The 13,210-nt window shown below is 45.1% G+C and overlaps 1 protein-coding gene across 1 annotated transcript in view; it reads right to left on the reverse strand.

Moving 5' to 3' along the window:
* Nucleotides 1–6,655: 6,655 nt before the first annotated feature.
* LOC113109130 (mitogen-activated protein kinase kinase kinase kinase 4-like) overlaps nt 6,656–13,210 on the reverse strand; it is a 50,799-nt gene continuing 44,244 nt past the window's right edge. Inside the window, exons 20-27 of the mRNA XM_026272696.1 lie at nt 12,663–12,830; nt 12,010–12,153; nt 10,545–10,679; nt 10,353–10,453; nt 9,082–9,231; nt 8,849–9,008; nt 8,571–8,710; nt 6,656–8,309 (exon numbers count right to left, since the gene is read on the reverse strand). Coding sequence (XP_026128481.1) covers nt 8,226–8,309; nt 8,571–8,710; nt 8,849–9,008; nt 9,082–9,231; nt 10,353–10,453; nt 10,545–10,679; nt 12,010–12,153; nt 12,663–12,830 — 1,082 coding nt within the window. The 3' untranslated portion in view covers nt 6,656–8,225. The remainder of the gene's footprint in view (nt 8,310–8,570; nt 8,711–8,848; nt 9,009–9,081; nt 9,232–10,352; nt 10,454–10,544; nt 10,680–12,009; nt 12,154–12,662; nt 12,831–13,210) is intronic.

The raw sequence follows: 13,210 nt of genomic DNA on the forward strand, positions 1-13,210 counted from the left end.
CGGGCTTGATGTTTTTGGAGCCCGGGCGGTACGATAAAGTAAAATCAAAACGACCGAAAAAAAGTGCCCACCGAGCCTGCCTGGAATTGAGCCTTTTAGCTGATCGTATATATTCTAAGTTCTTGTGATCAGTCCAAACGATAAAGGGTACCCCCGAACCCTGTAACCAGTGATGCCACTCCTCTAACGCTAATTTGACTGCCAACAACTCTCTGTTACCAATATCCAAGGCAGTCAGAGGTGCGGCTAGTTGGCTGAAGTTGCGAATAAAACGCCAGTAGAAATTGGCGAACCCCAGAAACCGCTGTAGGGCCTTACGGGAATCTGGACTTGGCCAATCCACCACAGCCTTGACCTTGTCAGGATCCATGAGAATTCCCTCAGACGAGACGATGTACCCTAGGAAGGAAACAGATTGTGCATGAAATTCGCATTTCTCCGCCTTGACAAAAAGACCATTCTCTAACAGCCACTGAAGCACTCGTCTGACTTGTTGAACATGTTCCTGGAGAGACGAAGAAAATATCAATATGTCATCCAGGTAGACATATATGAACTGATCAACCATGTCTCTCAACACATCATTAATGAGTGCCTGGCAGACCGCAGGCGAGTTGGAAAGCCCGAAGAGCATAACCAAGTATTCAAAGTGCCCTCTGGGGGTGTTAAAAGCGGTCTTCCACTCATCTCCCTCCCTGATGCGGACCAAATGATAAGCATTACGCAAGTCCAATTTAGTGAAGATGGATGCTCCTTGCAACCTCTCGAAGGCCGAAGACATCAACGGCAAAGGATAGGTATTCTTAACCGTGATGTTGTTCAGCCCCCGGTAATCAATACAAGGTCACAAGGAACCATCCTTCTTCCCCACAAAAAAGAACCCCGCCCCCGCTGGAGAAGAGGAAGGGCGAATGAACTTGGCTGTCCGAAAATCAGAAATGTATTTCTCCATGGCCTCCCTCTTGGGAGCAGACAGAGAGTATAATTTGCCTTTAGGCGGAGACTTACCCGGCACTAGGTCTATAGCACAATCGTAGGGACGATGTGGAGGAAGAGAAGCAGCCCAGGACTTACTGAACACCTCCTTCAGGTCAATATACTCCAAGGGCACGTTAGAAAGATCCACAGTCTCAATCCTTCAAAACAGAAACAGACACCATGGGACAAGCAGACAACAGACAAGACTTATGACAATTAGTGCTCCACTCAGTGACAGTACCCAGAATCCAGTTAATGCGGGGATTGTGCTTCCTGAGCCAGGGATGACCCAGGACGATGTGAGCGTGAGGTGAGTCCATAAGGAGGAACTGAGTCTCTTCAGAGTGGTTACCAGAAGTGATGAGTGTGATGGAATCCGTGATGTGAGAGAGAGCAGGTAGTGACTGTCCATTGAGTGCGCTGACGGAGATGACGGAGATGAGGTGCTCGAGGGAGGAAGTGGAGATGCCATGTTGCTGAGCGAAACTAATATCCATCCAATATCCACAACCCTTCTCATCTCGGCGGCGAGTGCCGTGAACGAGGAGCAGCAAGAATCCCAAAATGCTGATCCATACGAGTTATGCTGTGGTTGATGAATTCGGTGAAAGCTGCTGAACCCGCTGCATACATGATTCTGGTCAGATCGTTCTGTCACGGAAAAGAAGACTGGATGCAAGTTCAAGTTAATATCTCTTTAATGAGCGTATTCCACAGTGGAGTCAGATATGCAGGAGAAGACAAGACAAACTAGCAGCAGGAGAGATGGCAACAAAGGGGCCTTGATGGGTGCTGGTGCTCGTGGTGAGTGGAGTCCGTGAAGTGCCTGTGGCTGAAGTGATGAACGAGGTAATCCAGAACGAATGGGGGGAAGTCGTGGGGAAGTGGGTAAGTCGTGGCCTAATGGTTAGAGGGTTGGACACCCAATCGAAGGGTTGTGAGTTCTAGTCTCGGGCCGGATGGAATTGTGGGTGGGGATAGTGCACGAACAGCTCTCTCTCCACCTTCAATACCACGACTTAGGTGCCCTTGAGCAAGGCATCGAACCCCCAACTGCTCCCCGGGCGCCGCAGCATAAATGATGAACACTGCTCCGGGTGTGTGCTCACAGTGTGTGTGTTCACTGCTCTGTGTGTGTGCATTTCGGATGGGTTAAATGCAGAGCACAAATTCTGAGTATGGGTCACCATACTTGGCTGAATGTCACTTCACTTCACTTCAATATCCAAGGAACAAACAGGCAACAGGAAACAGCGACGAGAGATCCAGAGCAGGAACAACTACACGGGGGACAACACAACACCAGGACTCCAAACAACGATCTGACAAACATGAGACGAAAGACAAGACAAGATCAGTGGCGACGCCCACACAGAACAATCAGGTGATACACCCCGCAACCTACACACAGACAACAAGATGACACTATGTATCAATGAACCGTGACATTGTTAGACCACACTTCTGAGTTACTGGCCACAGCAGAAATATATCTCTGTATACAACATTATCTTTTAAAATGATGTTTTTCTGAAAAATGGTACTTCCGCCCCTGCTCTCGCCTAAACAAACTACAGCTAGTCCAAAATGCAGCAGCAAGAGTTCTTACTAGAACCAGGAAGTATGACCATATTAGCCCGGTCCTGTCAACATTTCACTGGCTCCCTATCAACTTCGTATCGATTTTAAAATATTGCTTATTACTTATAAAGCCCTGAATGGTTTAGCACCTCAGTATTTGAATGAGCTCCTTTTACATTATACTCCTCTACGTCCGCTACGTTCTCAAAACTCAGGCAATTTGATAATACCTAGAATATCAAAATCAACTGCGGGCGACAGATCCTTTTCCTATTTGGCGCCTAAACTCTGGAATAACCTACCTAACATTGTTCGGGAGGCAGACACACTCTTGCAGTTTAAATCTAGATTAAAGACCCATCTCTTTAACCTGGCATACACATAACATACTAATATGCTTTTAATATCCAAATCCGTTAAAGGATTTTTAGGCTGCATTAATTAGGTAAACCGGAACCGGGAACACTTCACATAACACCCGATGTACTTGCTACATCATTAGAAGAATGGCATCTACGCTAATATTAGTCTGTTTCTCTCTTATTCCGAGGTCACCGTAACCACCAGATCCAGTCTGTGTCCAGATCAGAGGGTCACTTCAGTCACCCGGATCCAGTACGTATCCAGACCAGATGGTGGATCAGCACCTAGAAAGGACCTCTACTGCCCTGAAAGACAGCGGAGACCAGGACAACTAGATCCCAGATCCAGATCCCCTGTAAAGACCTTGTCTCAGAGGAGCACCAGGACAAGACCACAGGAAACAGATGATTCTTCTGCACAATCTGACTTTGCTGCAGCCTGGAATTGAACTACTGGTTTCGTCTGGTCAGAGAACTGACCCCCAACTGAGCCTGGTTTCTCCCAAGGTTTTTTTCTCCATTCTGTCACCGATGGAGTTTCGGTTCCTTGCCGCTGTCGCCTCTGGCTTGCTTAGTTGGGGTCACTTCATCTACAGCGATATCATTGAATCGGCACAAATGATGTAATGGCACGTTTAGTTTTTGTTAGGGACATTCGAAATCTGCTTCCAGAGGGGAGGGGTGAAAACTCTGAAAAAAGTGGGTGGGATGGATCATCAGTATCCTCAGTGCCAAATTGAGGGTATAGTGATCTACGAGATTGGAGATACTTTTAACCTCAGATCCAGTAATTCTCCTGCCCATTTTAGTCACCTTTTCGAGCATATTCCTGTTCTGGACAGAAAGACCCCCCCCCCCCCCCAGCACTGGATGGCGAAAGTCACCACACTCTGAATAAAAGTTAAATAAAACAATGTCAAAGTTGTTGTATCAGCATTGAAACTACGCAGTTTCCTTAAAAAATAAAACCGTTGCTGTGCTTTCGAGTATCTTGCTAATGTGTTAGCAGACCAGGTAAGTTTGTGATCAATAATAGTGCCCAGATACGTATACTCCTCCACAGTCTCAATAACTGTCCCTTGAATAGTAACAGGTTGCAGTGGAGGGTTGCCTTTTCCTAAAATCTATCACCATTTCTTTTGTTTTTGAAATATTCAAAATTAATGAATTTTGACTGCACCATTCATGAAATTGATCAACCTCAGTCCTGTAGTCTGTTAAAAAACCAACTAGGGCAGCATCATCTGCAAACTTAATCAGTGAACAGGTAGAATGGTGACTGACACAATCATTAGTATATAAAATAAATAACAATGGTGATAAAACACATCCTTGTGGCACTCCCGTGTTTGTCATGATGGTTCTAGACTGGCTGTGACCTGCCCTCACATACTGTTGTCTACCTGTTAAAAAGTCCTGAATCCACTTTACAAGATTAAGATTTACACCAATGTTTGTCAGCTTCTCTCTCAACATGTGTGACTGGATAGTATTAAAAGCTGAAGAGAAGTCTGCAAACAGGATGCATACATGAGAGGCAGGTGTTTCAAGGTGTTTGTAAATTATATGGGAGAAGATCCGCCCCACTTCCTCACAGCTAACCCTTATTGAAGCGCTTGCTCCTCCATCAAGGCTTATTGGATTGGCTGGCACGTTACTCTCCCATCTCGCAAAGTGTTCGTTCAGGGCATTTGCCTGCTCAACTGCTGATAGTGGGGTAATGCAGATGACAAAGAGCAGCCATTAAAGTCACCCAAAATAAATTTGGGAGTGTCTGGAAACACTGCCTCAAGTTCTTGTATGTTCTTGTATGTGTTGATATATATATATATGTCTGAAAGCACTGGCTGGTGATGATGATGATGATGATGATGATGTGAAGAGCTTGGCTGACAGGAGGACACACAGGAGGACATGAGCAGCTCTGTGTTTCTGTCTCTTATGGAGATGTTACGGGGAAACCCTGATCCTGTTCCTTATCTATACGTGGAAACGCTACACTTCCACATCAGAGGAACACAGAGCTTCACGCTCAGACACACTGCTGGAGAACATCCTGAGGACACACGACGAGACGTGCCAGCAAACACACCAAACTCTCTCACACATCACACACTGAGCTAGATGTCTGAATCTGGCCTGGTTTGAGCAGTGTTCATGTTCATCTGTGTATGTGCTTGGCGTGATCCGTCAATGCCTGCACTTTGAAGAACTAAACAAAACAAAACAAAACAAAAAGAGGACACTGTTGAGAAATTCGTAGTTCCTCTACAGACCTCTATGAGAGACAGATATAGATATATATTAGTTATATCAAACAATGAATTGATTAATGACATTCAAAATAAAGTTTTTGTTTACACGTGCGTATACTGTGTGTAATTATTATGGATATATAAATACACACATATACAGCAATGGAAATATTTCAGTGTTTACATGTATTCATTTACTATATTTGTGTAATTTACATTATATAAAATATATTATTATATAAATGTAACACATGTACTCAGAAGCAGAGGGTAAGTAGAAACAGAATCGGTTTATTTTCACAGAGAGGACTTGAGAGGGAAACAGGTGAGCAGGGGCCTGTACCATGAAGCTGGATTAGGTGGCTAGTCAGCTATGTTTCAGCTTAGTTTTAGGTACTATGAAAGTAGCTCGGCTTTAATCGGTGTTCGTTGCCATGGTATCTTACGCTGCACGGCTAACCTGCTCCAGGGCAGCTTATGTTCTGGGTACAGGCTCCAGATCCGTGGATGATATAATTACTCGGAGTAAGTTACTCTTCTGTCTTACAGGAGTCTCAGAGGATGGAGGGGAGCACACACTTCAGTGTAGACGCTGGGGCTTGTCCTGGACGGACGATGGAGGAGATCTACGCTGGAGTAGGGGAGAGGAGGTAAGGTTGGTCAACACGTTCAATGCTAGAAACAAGACCAGAGGTTAATTCCACTGTGTAGTCACGAGATCGGACGGTGAATGAAGCTGAGGTGTGTGTGGTAAATGAAAGATGGGGTGTGCTGGGGAATGAGCCTGGCCGATCTGTGACAATAAATGATTATATATTTATTATATATATATATATGTAATAAAAATAATATATTCTGACAATTTTCTTAAATAATTGAGAACTGAGAAGACGGATGGAGTCCTGCGGTATTTCCCGTCAGATCTGGGCTCTAGAGGACGTCAGGCCCTCAGCTCACCCTCAAGAGCACGGTTTCTGATAGTTAGGTCAGAGACACACCAGCGGTCTGCTGCGGCTCTCCTGAGACTGTGCTGGGACACACACAAACCTTCTGGTAATGGCACGTATTGATGTGTCGTCCTGGAGGAGTTGGACTTCCTGTGCACTCTCTGTAGGGTCCAGTATCATCTCATGACACTGACACTAGCCAGATGCAGAACTAGTGGAAAACAGTCAGAAAAGAGGAGTAGGGAAATAAATGTCAGTGGCCTCCACCTATGAAACATTCCTGTTTTGGGGGTCGTCTCAATGTTTACTGAACTGACCAGATCAATATCCCAGGAGTTTAACTGACCTGATGCTATACTCGGAGTAAAAAGAGTTCTTCTTATTTTTTGAGCAGTGTATAAGAACAACACAACTGCAAATGGTTCTAGATTATGAAACTGATTACAATGAAATCAAATATACATTATTAAATTCAAATACACAATTTACATAATTTACACCACACACACACACGACAAATAACAAAAGCATCACTTCTTAAAGTAAATTAAGTTTATTTCCAAAGAAAAACAGAGGAGCATGAGGAAATACAGGAGATCCTGTCATATAGAGAGAGGACATACAGTACAGTGCCACGACTGAAAACACAACCAGCGTCAGAGTCTCAACAGCGCCGAGGAAACACCATCCAGCATTATCACCCCCTAACCTACAACAATGAGTCTGAAATACTCAAACACAGTAATGAAGGTTAGATTTACTCAGCTGTGCTCCGTTAGGCCTCTTCTTTTGTCCAGCTGAATGTATTTCAGGTCACTATATCAGGTGAAGATCTGACAGACTCTCAAAGATAAAGCTTAAAAACAAAACCGTTTTCATTTCGCGTCGTTTCTAAACGTTTGCCTCACTCTTAGTGTTTGACATCGGCACGATTCACCTTCTGCTTACGACAAATCTCACTGAAAGTTCAGCAGCTTCGCTGAAATCTTAATATGATCTAATGCTAAATAACACAAGAAACATAAATATAGAACTTATAGAGCATATAAATCTATAGTGTGTGTGTGGAGAGATGAAGTAAACCGAGAAAACACCTCCAGTAACCAGAACAGACACCATCCAGTAGATGGGTGTGTGTGTGTGTGTGTGTGTGTGTGTAGACTTTAACAGGAAGAGAAGACCGAATAAAGGCAGGGGCAGCGGAAGCGTCTCTGGACTGGCTTCATTTGGTTCAATCGCTTGACTGCTCAGTCCTGCCTTTCACTAAACCAACACAGTTCAGTTCAACTCAGACTAATCAGAGGTCTTTCACATCTCACAGAAGGTAGTGTTTCATCACAGAGATCTGTACTCCTGCGTTTCTGATGGTGATGACATACACCTATCTCCAAAACTCATTGGTCAAGCACATGAAAAACCGTACAAAACGATTCAAATGTCAGTTGTATGACGGCGGCTTGTGGTCTGGATGTTGAGTGGACAGTTCAGATTCAGTTTCCAGGTCCAATGCATGAAAAAGCAGAACTAGTTTCACTCCTAGTTTCTCAAAGACGCTCCTCACACGGTCAGGTTTGAGCTTTGGATGCAGTTCAGATGCTTGTTAAACAGCCTGATTTAACCTCCTTCACTCGTCATTCTGAAGCACAATTCAAACACAGGAAGGAGGCCACGGTCCTCCGACACATGGCAGAAGAAAAAGAGGATAAGAGACTGTAAAAACTGAACAGAAAAGAGAAGAGGCGGCATGAGAGCAGACAAGATGATGAAAGAGACCACAGGACAGACGGTGTTTGATGAGCCAAACACAGCGGTCACTTCCTCACAGAGACAGCTCTCAGAGATCCTCTACACTACTGGAACTACAAAACCCTAGAAATAAATACAAACCATAAATAAAAGATACATGACAAAACAATGCATTGAGTGTTTGAGCACTGTGTGAGCGAGACACGACAGCAGTGTTCCTCTCAGTGGAGTCAGGTTTGATTACACTCTAGAGAAAGACATTTACACAGACTAGCAATAATACTGTAACACTGGAGCCGTCCTCAGTGTGTGTGTGTGTGTGTCAGGCCGATCTCGTCCAGAGACCCCACGCTTCTTCACCAGCTGAGCAGAGAGGTGCGTCCCAGCGTCATGAAGTACACCTGACTGGATCCTCCGGAGCGCACCGAGGCGAAGAACACCTGCAGAACACACAGACAAACACAGAAAGACCTTTTCACACTATTCTAACAGATCACATGATTGACCGCTTGCTGCAGAAAAGTCTGGATGTGTTCCCATCAGACTCTTATCACTGTAAAACATGGTATTAATACAGCTCCGTCATTCTTAAACTAAACTCACACTAATTCAAGACAATACCAATGTTCACTTTCTTTACCCATGACACAGATATTAACTGATTTTACAGCAGAAACATGAGAGAGGATCCAGAAGCACACCTTGTCATTTCTCTCACACAGAAACTTGAGTCTCTGTGCTCTTTTGTGCATGAAGACTCCATCCAGGTGTCCTGTTTCCACCGAGCGGATCTCTATGGCCTTCTCTCCCCAGCCCATGATCTGGTTAGAGCGGATATAAGCTGCAAGACACACAAACACAGTTACACTCAGCTAGGTACAACTACTCCACATTCATACTGCCAGAGTCTGATATTAGAACAGAAAAACACTGTGGACTCTATAGCTGCACATGATAACACATGACCGCAGGAACGCACCGACGGAGGTGGGCATCTCGCCCCACTGCAGCACCACGTCTTTGGTGATGCGGCCGTAGGTGTTGACATACACGCCCTCGTCCTCGTAGCACACCAGCAGCTCGATGCCGTCCGTGTTGGGCAGGATGATGATGGCGTGCGACTGGATGCTGCTCTGGATCTAGAAGCAACGGAGAAAGAGAAGGTGAAGGGTCAGATGAAGAAGCTCAATGCTCTTCTCCATCACTACATACGTGAGTCGGCAGATAGATGTCGTAGACGGCTCCTGAGTCCACATCCACTGCATGAAAGCCAGAGCACGACCCATAGATGACCTTTAACCTTTGGCCTTCTTCAACCGTGAGGTCAACCAGCAGTGGCTTGTGCACCAGATCACCAAAGGACTGCCACACAAAGAGAAAACACCTCACATTATTCATTCTTTGACTGAAGGCCCATTCCCTCCAGGCACCAGAACTACATTAGCGTCCAGAGCAGATGTGTTCATCCTGAAGCGCTCGGCTCTTTACAGTCAGCTGAACTCTGACCAGCTGTCAATGTTTTTACAATTTATCAGCTGGAAAAATCGCTCTGAAGGTGATTCTGGTGATATTGTGCTTCTGTGTAGCTGCTGTTAAAGTCGTTGCACACTAACTTCCTCAAACAAACAGTGCTGGTCTCTGGAAAAAAATGTGGAATCGATGTGTTTTGTAAGAAAAATAACTATATTCAAAATGTAATAAACACTTTCCTCTAGCTTGTGCTAACAGTTGAACACAAAGCGGCTCTGGGCTGATGACGCATGAGGTCAGCTTGTTAACAAGAGCAAAGGAAACCCAGTCTCCTCTTGGCTTAAATCCATTTCTTCCTACCGTCTTCTTTACAAACCTTGTTTCGTATTAATGACCGTTGTTTTGTTTTGACCCCTCCGCTGTGTTTCGGTGTTCATCACTTCTGAGCGGTGCAAGAGCAATGATGACCTCATATCATCCCCCCAAAACTGAGAGTGCAAGCTAGATCAAGTGATTATTACCTTTCAATTATGGTTATTTTTCTTACAGTTTTATTGATGGCCACTTTTATTTAACCTTTGGACCGATACATTGCAACACTCGCTAAGTGTTATCCAACAGCTTGAAAGATCAAAGACCATTTTTATTAGAAAACTACAACTGAATCTGTCTGGAAGAAGAAATCCATATACACCTACAGTAGGATGACCTTCATCTATGGCTTCATTTTCATTTTTGGTTGAATTAATCCTTTAATGCAGATGATTTCATACCTGGAAGACGAAGCTATCCTTCATATGAGTAGAAGCTACATTTTTGATGTCTGGAGACTTCTGTGTACTTTAACCATCCCTATAAACTGACTGCTCTGAATCATTTCGTATGTTTAGTGGAGACCTGAAAAGTGTTTGTTTGTGGTCAGTAATGATGCTCTTTTGCTCACTGGTCAGTGTGGACTCCTCAGAAGTGTGACCAGCTCTGAACATCACTCATGCTCACTTTAGCTCATTCACCTTGAAAGCCATGAACTTATGGTAGGGTTTGGGAGCCCAGGCGTACACCTCCACTGAGTTCTTCAGAGCCAGAACCAAGAACTTGATCCTCTCGTACTTCACTGCAGAGCAAACACAGCGACAGACGATCAGATCAGACCAGCACCTGAGTGAGGAGCAGAAATAAGACCGTGATGGGACATGAAGACGCACCGACGTTGTAGTGCACACAGCCCTCCAGGTCTCCTACGGTGGTCCAGCCCTGCTTCTTCTCCACCTCAGGGTCATTATGGAGGATCTTGTTCCTCAGCCAGGACAGATAGTACACCCGCAACTTATTCTTCTTCCCTACAAAGGAAAGAGAAGAACTGAATAGCTCTTGCTCTTGTGCTTGCTGTGTGAGCTGATGAGATCCGGCGTGGACCCATGAGCGCTCGCTCCTCTTCAGGCTCACATCTTCCTGCTGTTTTGGGTTGGTTTACACGTCTTTGCTCTGTGTTGTGTGTACAGTACAGTCCAGACACAACAGAGTCAACAGGCACTACAGCTTACATGAATAACTATCATAAACATGACACAATAAAATAGTTTTTATGAACAGATTTATTCACTCAAATGTAATATTTTACAAACGGATTGTGAAAACCTCCGTTGTCTGCTGTTGTCTCCAAACATGAGATATATCAGTATCAGCCAAAACGAGCTGAACAATTTCAGCATATTTACATTTAGCAGGCGCTTGCGTCTTCAGGCTCTACTTTTATTTTTCTGTGTGTGTGTTTCTTGGGATTTGATCCCACAACACAATACACTACCACTGAGCCACAGGAACTCCCAGAGATATATCATATACTGTGCATCCCTTTTTTAAATGAAAGCAGTAGAAAGTAACTTTAGTAAGAGTCAGCGGTGTAATGAGTTCTCTCTGTTCAGGTCTAGTGTTTCTGAAGCCAGTCTCAATAACTAACCGCCTTCTGTTTCTACATCTGAGAGAAAGCAGCTGTTCAGCAGCGTGACCTGGATCTGAAGACGGCGAGCTGGAGTGTGTGTGTGTGTGTGTGTGTCTGTGTGTGTGTGAGTGTGTGTGTGTGTGTGTGTGTCTCTCTGTGTGTGTCTCTCTGTGTGTGTCTCTGTGTGTGTGTCTCTGTGTGTGTCTGTGTGTGTGTGTCTGTGTGTGTGTGAGTGTGTGTGTGTGTGTGTGTGTGTCTCTGTGTGGTGTGTGTGTGTGTGTGTGTGTGTGTCTCTCTGTGTGTGTGTGTGTGTGTGTCTGTGTGTGTGTGTGTGTGTGTCTCTCTGTGTGTGTGTGTGTGTGTGTCTCTGTGTGGTGTGTGTGTGTGTGTGTGTGTGTGTGTGTGTCTCTGTGTGGTGTGTGTGTGTGTGTGTGTGTCTCTCTGTGTGTGTGTGTGTGTGTGTCTGTGTGTGTGTGTGTGTGTGTGTGTGTGTCTGTATGTGTGTGTGTGTGTGTCTGTATGTGTGTGTGTGTGTGTGTGTGTGTGTGTGTGTGAGTGTGTCTCTCTGTGTGTGTGTGTGTCTGTGTCTCTCTGTGTGTGTGTGTGTGTCTCTCTGTGTGTGTGTGTGTGTGTGTGTCTCTCTGTGTGTGTGTGTGTGTGTGAGAGACAGCCGGTCACACAGGTGATGTCACTCAGCAGCGGTGTGACACACACTGTCCAGCCGTTACCTGATATGGTCACCAGCACATTGAGTCCCTCCAGAACGTCCATCTGCTGGAAGCGTCTGCGGCTGATGAGAGGGTAGACCTTGCCCTGACCGCTGCGGTCCAGCAGCATGAGACCGCTCTCCGTGCCCACCAGCAGATTCACTCCTGCACACACACACACACACACACCAGAGACAGATCAGCACACTACACAGCTCGCTCTCCTAGCATCAGCATCAGCTCCAGAGACTACAGCCAAAGGAGTCTGGGATTCAACTTTCAGGTTAAAAACCTTTTGATTCGATCTGGCTCATTATTTGTGATTTGCATTTGTTCTGCCCTGTGTCTTGCAGTTTTATTTGTGACCTTTTCTTTGTCTTTAATTCTGTTTGTGCTTGGTTACTTTGTACGGCACACTGGTCAGAGTTTAGTTGTGCTTTATAAATAAATACAAGCTGAAACAGATCTGTATCTCTGTGTGCTTGATGAGACGATGACGAGAGATGCATACAGTACGGATTCTTCTGTGAGCTCAGCAGAATTACGTGTTTCTGTAGTACTGAAGAGCACTTCTTTCACTGCTCAGATCTAATCCTGTGGAGATCACTTCACTCTCAACCCAATGCAATGTTAGTTAGACTGGTCAGCGCTCAGGATAATGAGCGGTCACTCACCCCAGAGAGCAGCGCACAGGATCTCGGAGTTGAACCTCTTCTTGTACTTGCGTATCTCTGGCGTGTCGTTCTGGGGCCGTGTGTTGACAGGGTTGACGTTAACCACCGATCCCTTACGAGACGCGTCCTGCCGCAGAGCCTCCTGCAGTCGAGCTTCATTACTGTAACCTGACCGAACCACAGACAACACCTTCATACAGACACATCCTCAAACATCTCATCTTCTCTAGCATCTTCTTGACTTCATCACACTGAGCAGATTAGCGCTGGTCTCGAAGACATACTTGACATATCAGCTTATTTTAATGATCCCGTTTCAGATTTAAGAGTCTCACGCAGACAAAACACACAGAGTATAGTTTGGTTGTGTGTGAAAACACGACTGAAGGAAGTCTGCTGAGGGACATTATATGAAAGAATGTACTGTGTGATTGAATTATTTCATGGTTCTTCAGACGCTCTGATGGCAGGATACAGAGGAAACACTCTCCTGCGGTTCATGAGTGCCACCTGCTGTCAGACTGTGCATCTACAGTGAATTCATTCAG

The sequence above is a fragment of the Carassius auratus genome, chromosome 9 (genome assembly GCF_003368295.1).
Source record: "Carassius auratus strain Wakin chromosome 9, ASM336829v1, whole genome shotgun sequence".
Lineage (NCBI taxonomy): Eukaryota > Metazoa > Chordata > Actinopteri > Cypriniformes > Cyprinidae > Carassius > Carassius auratus.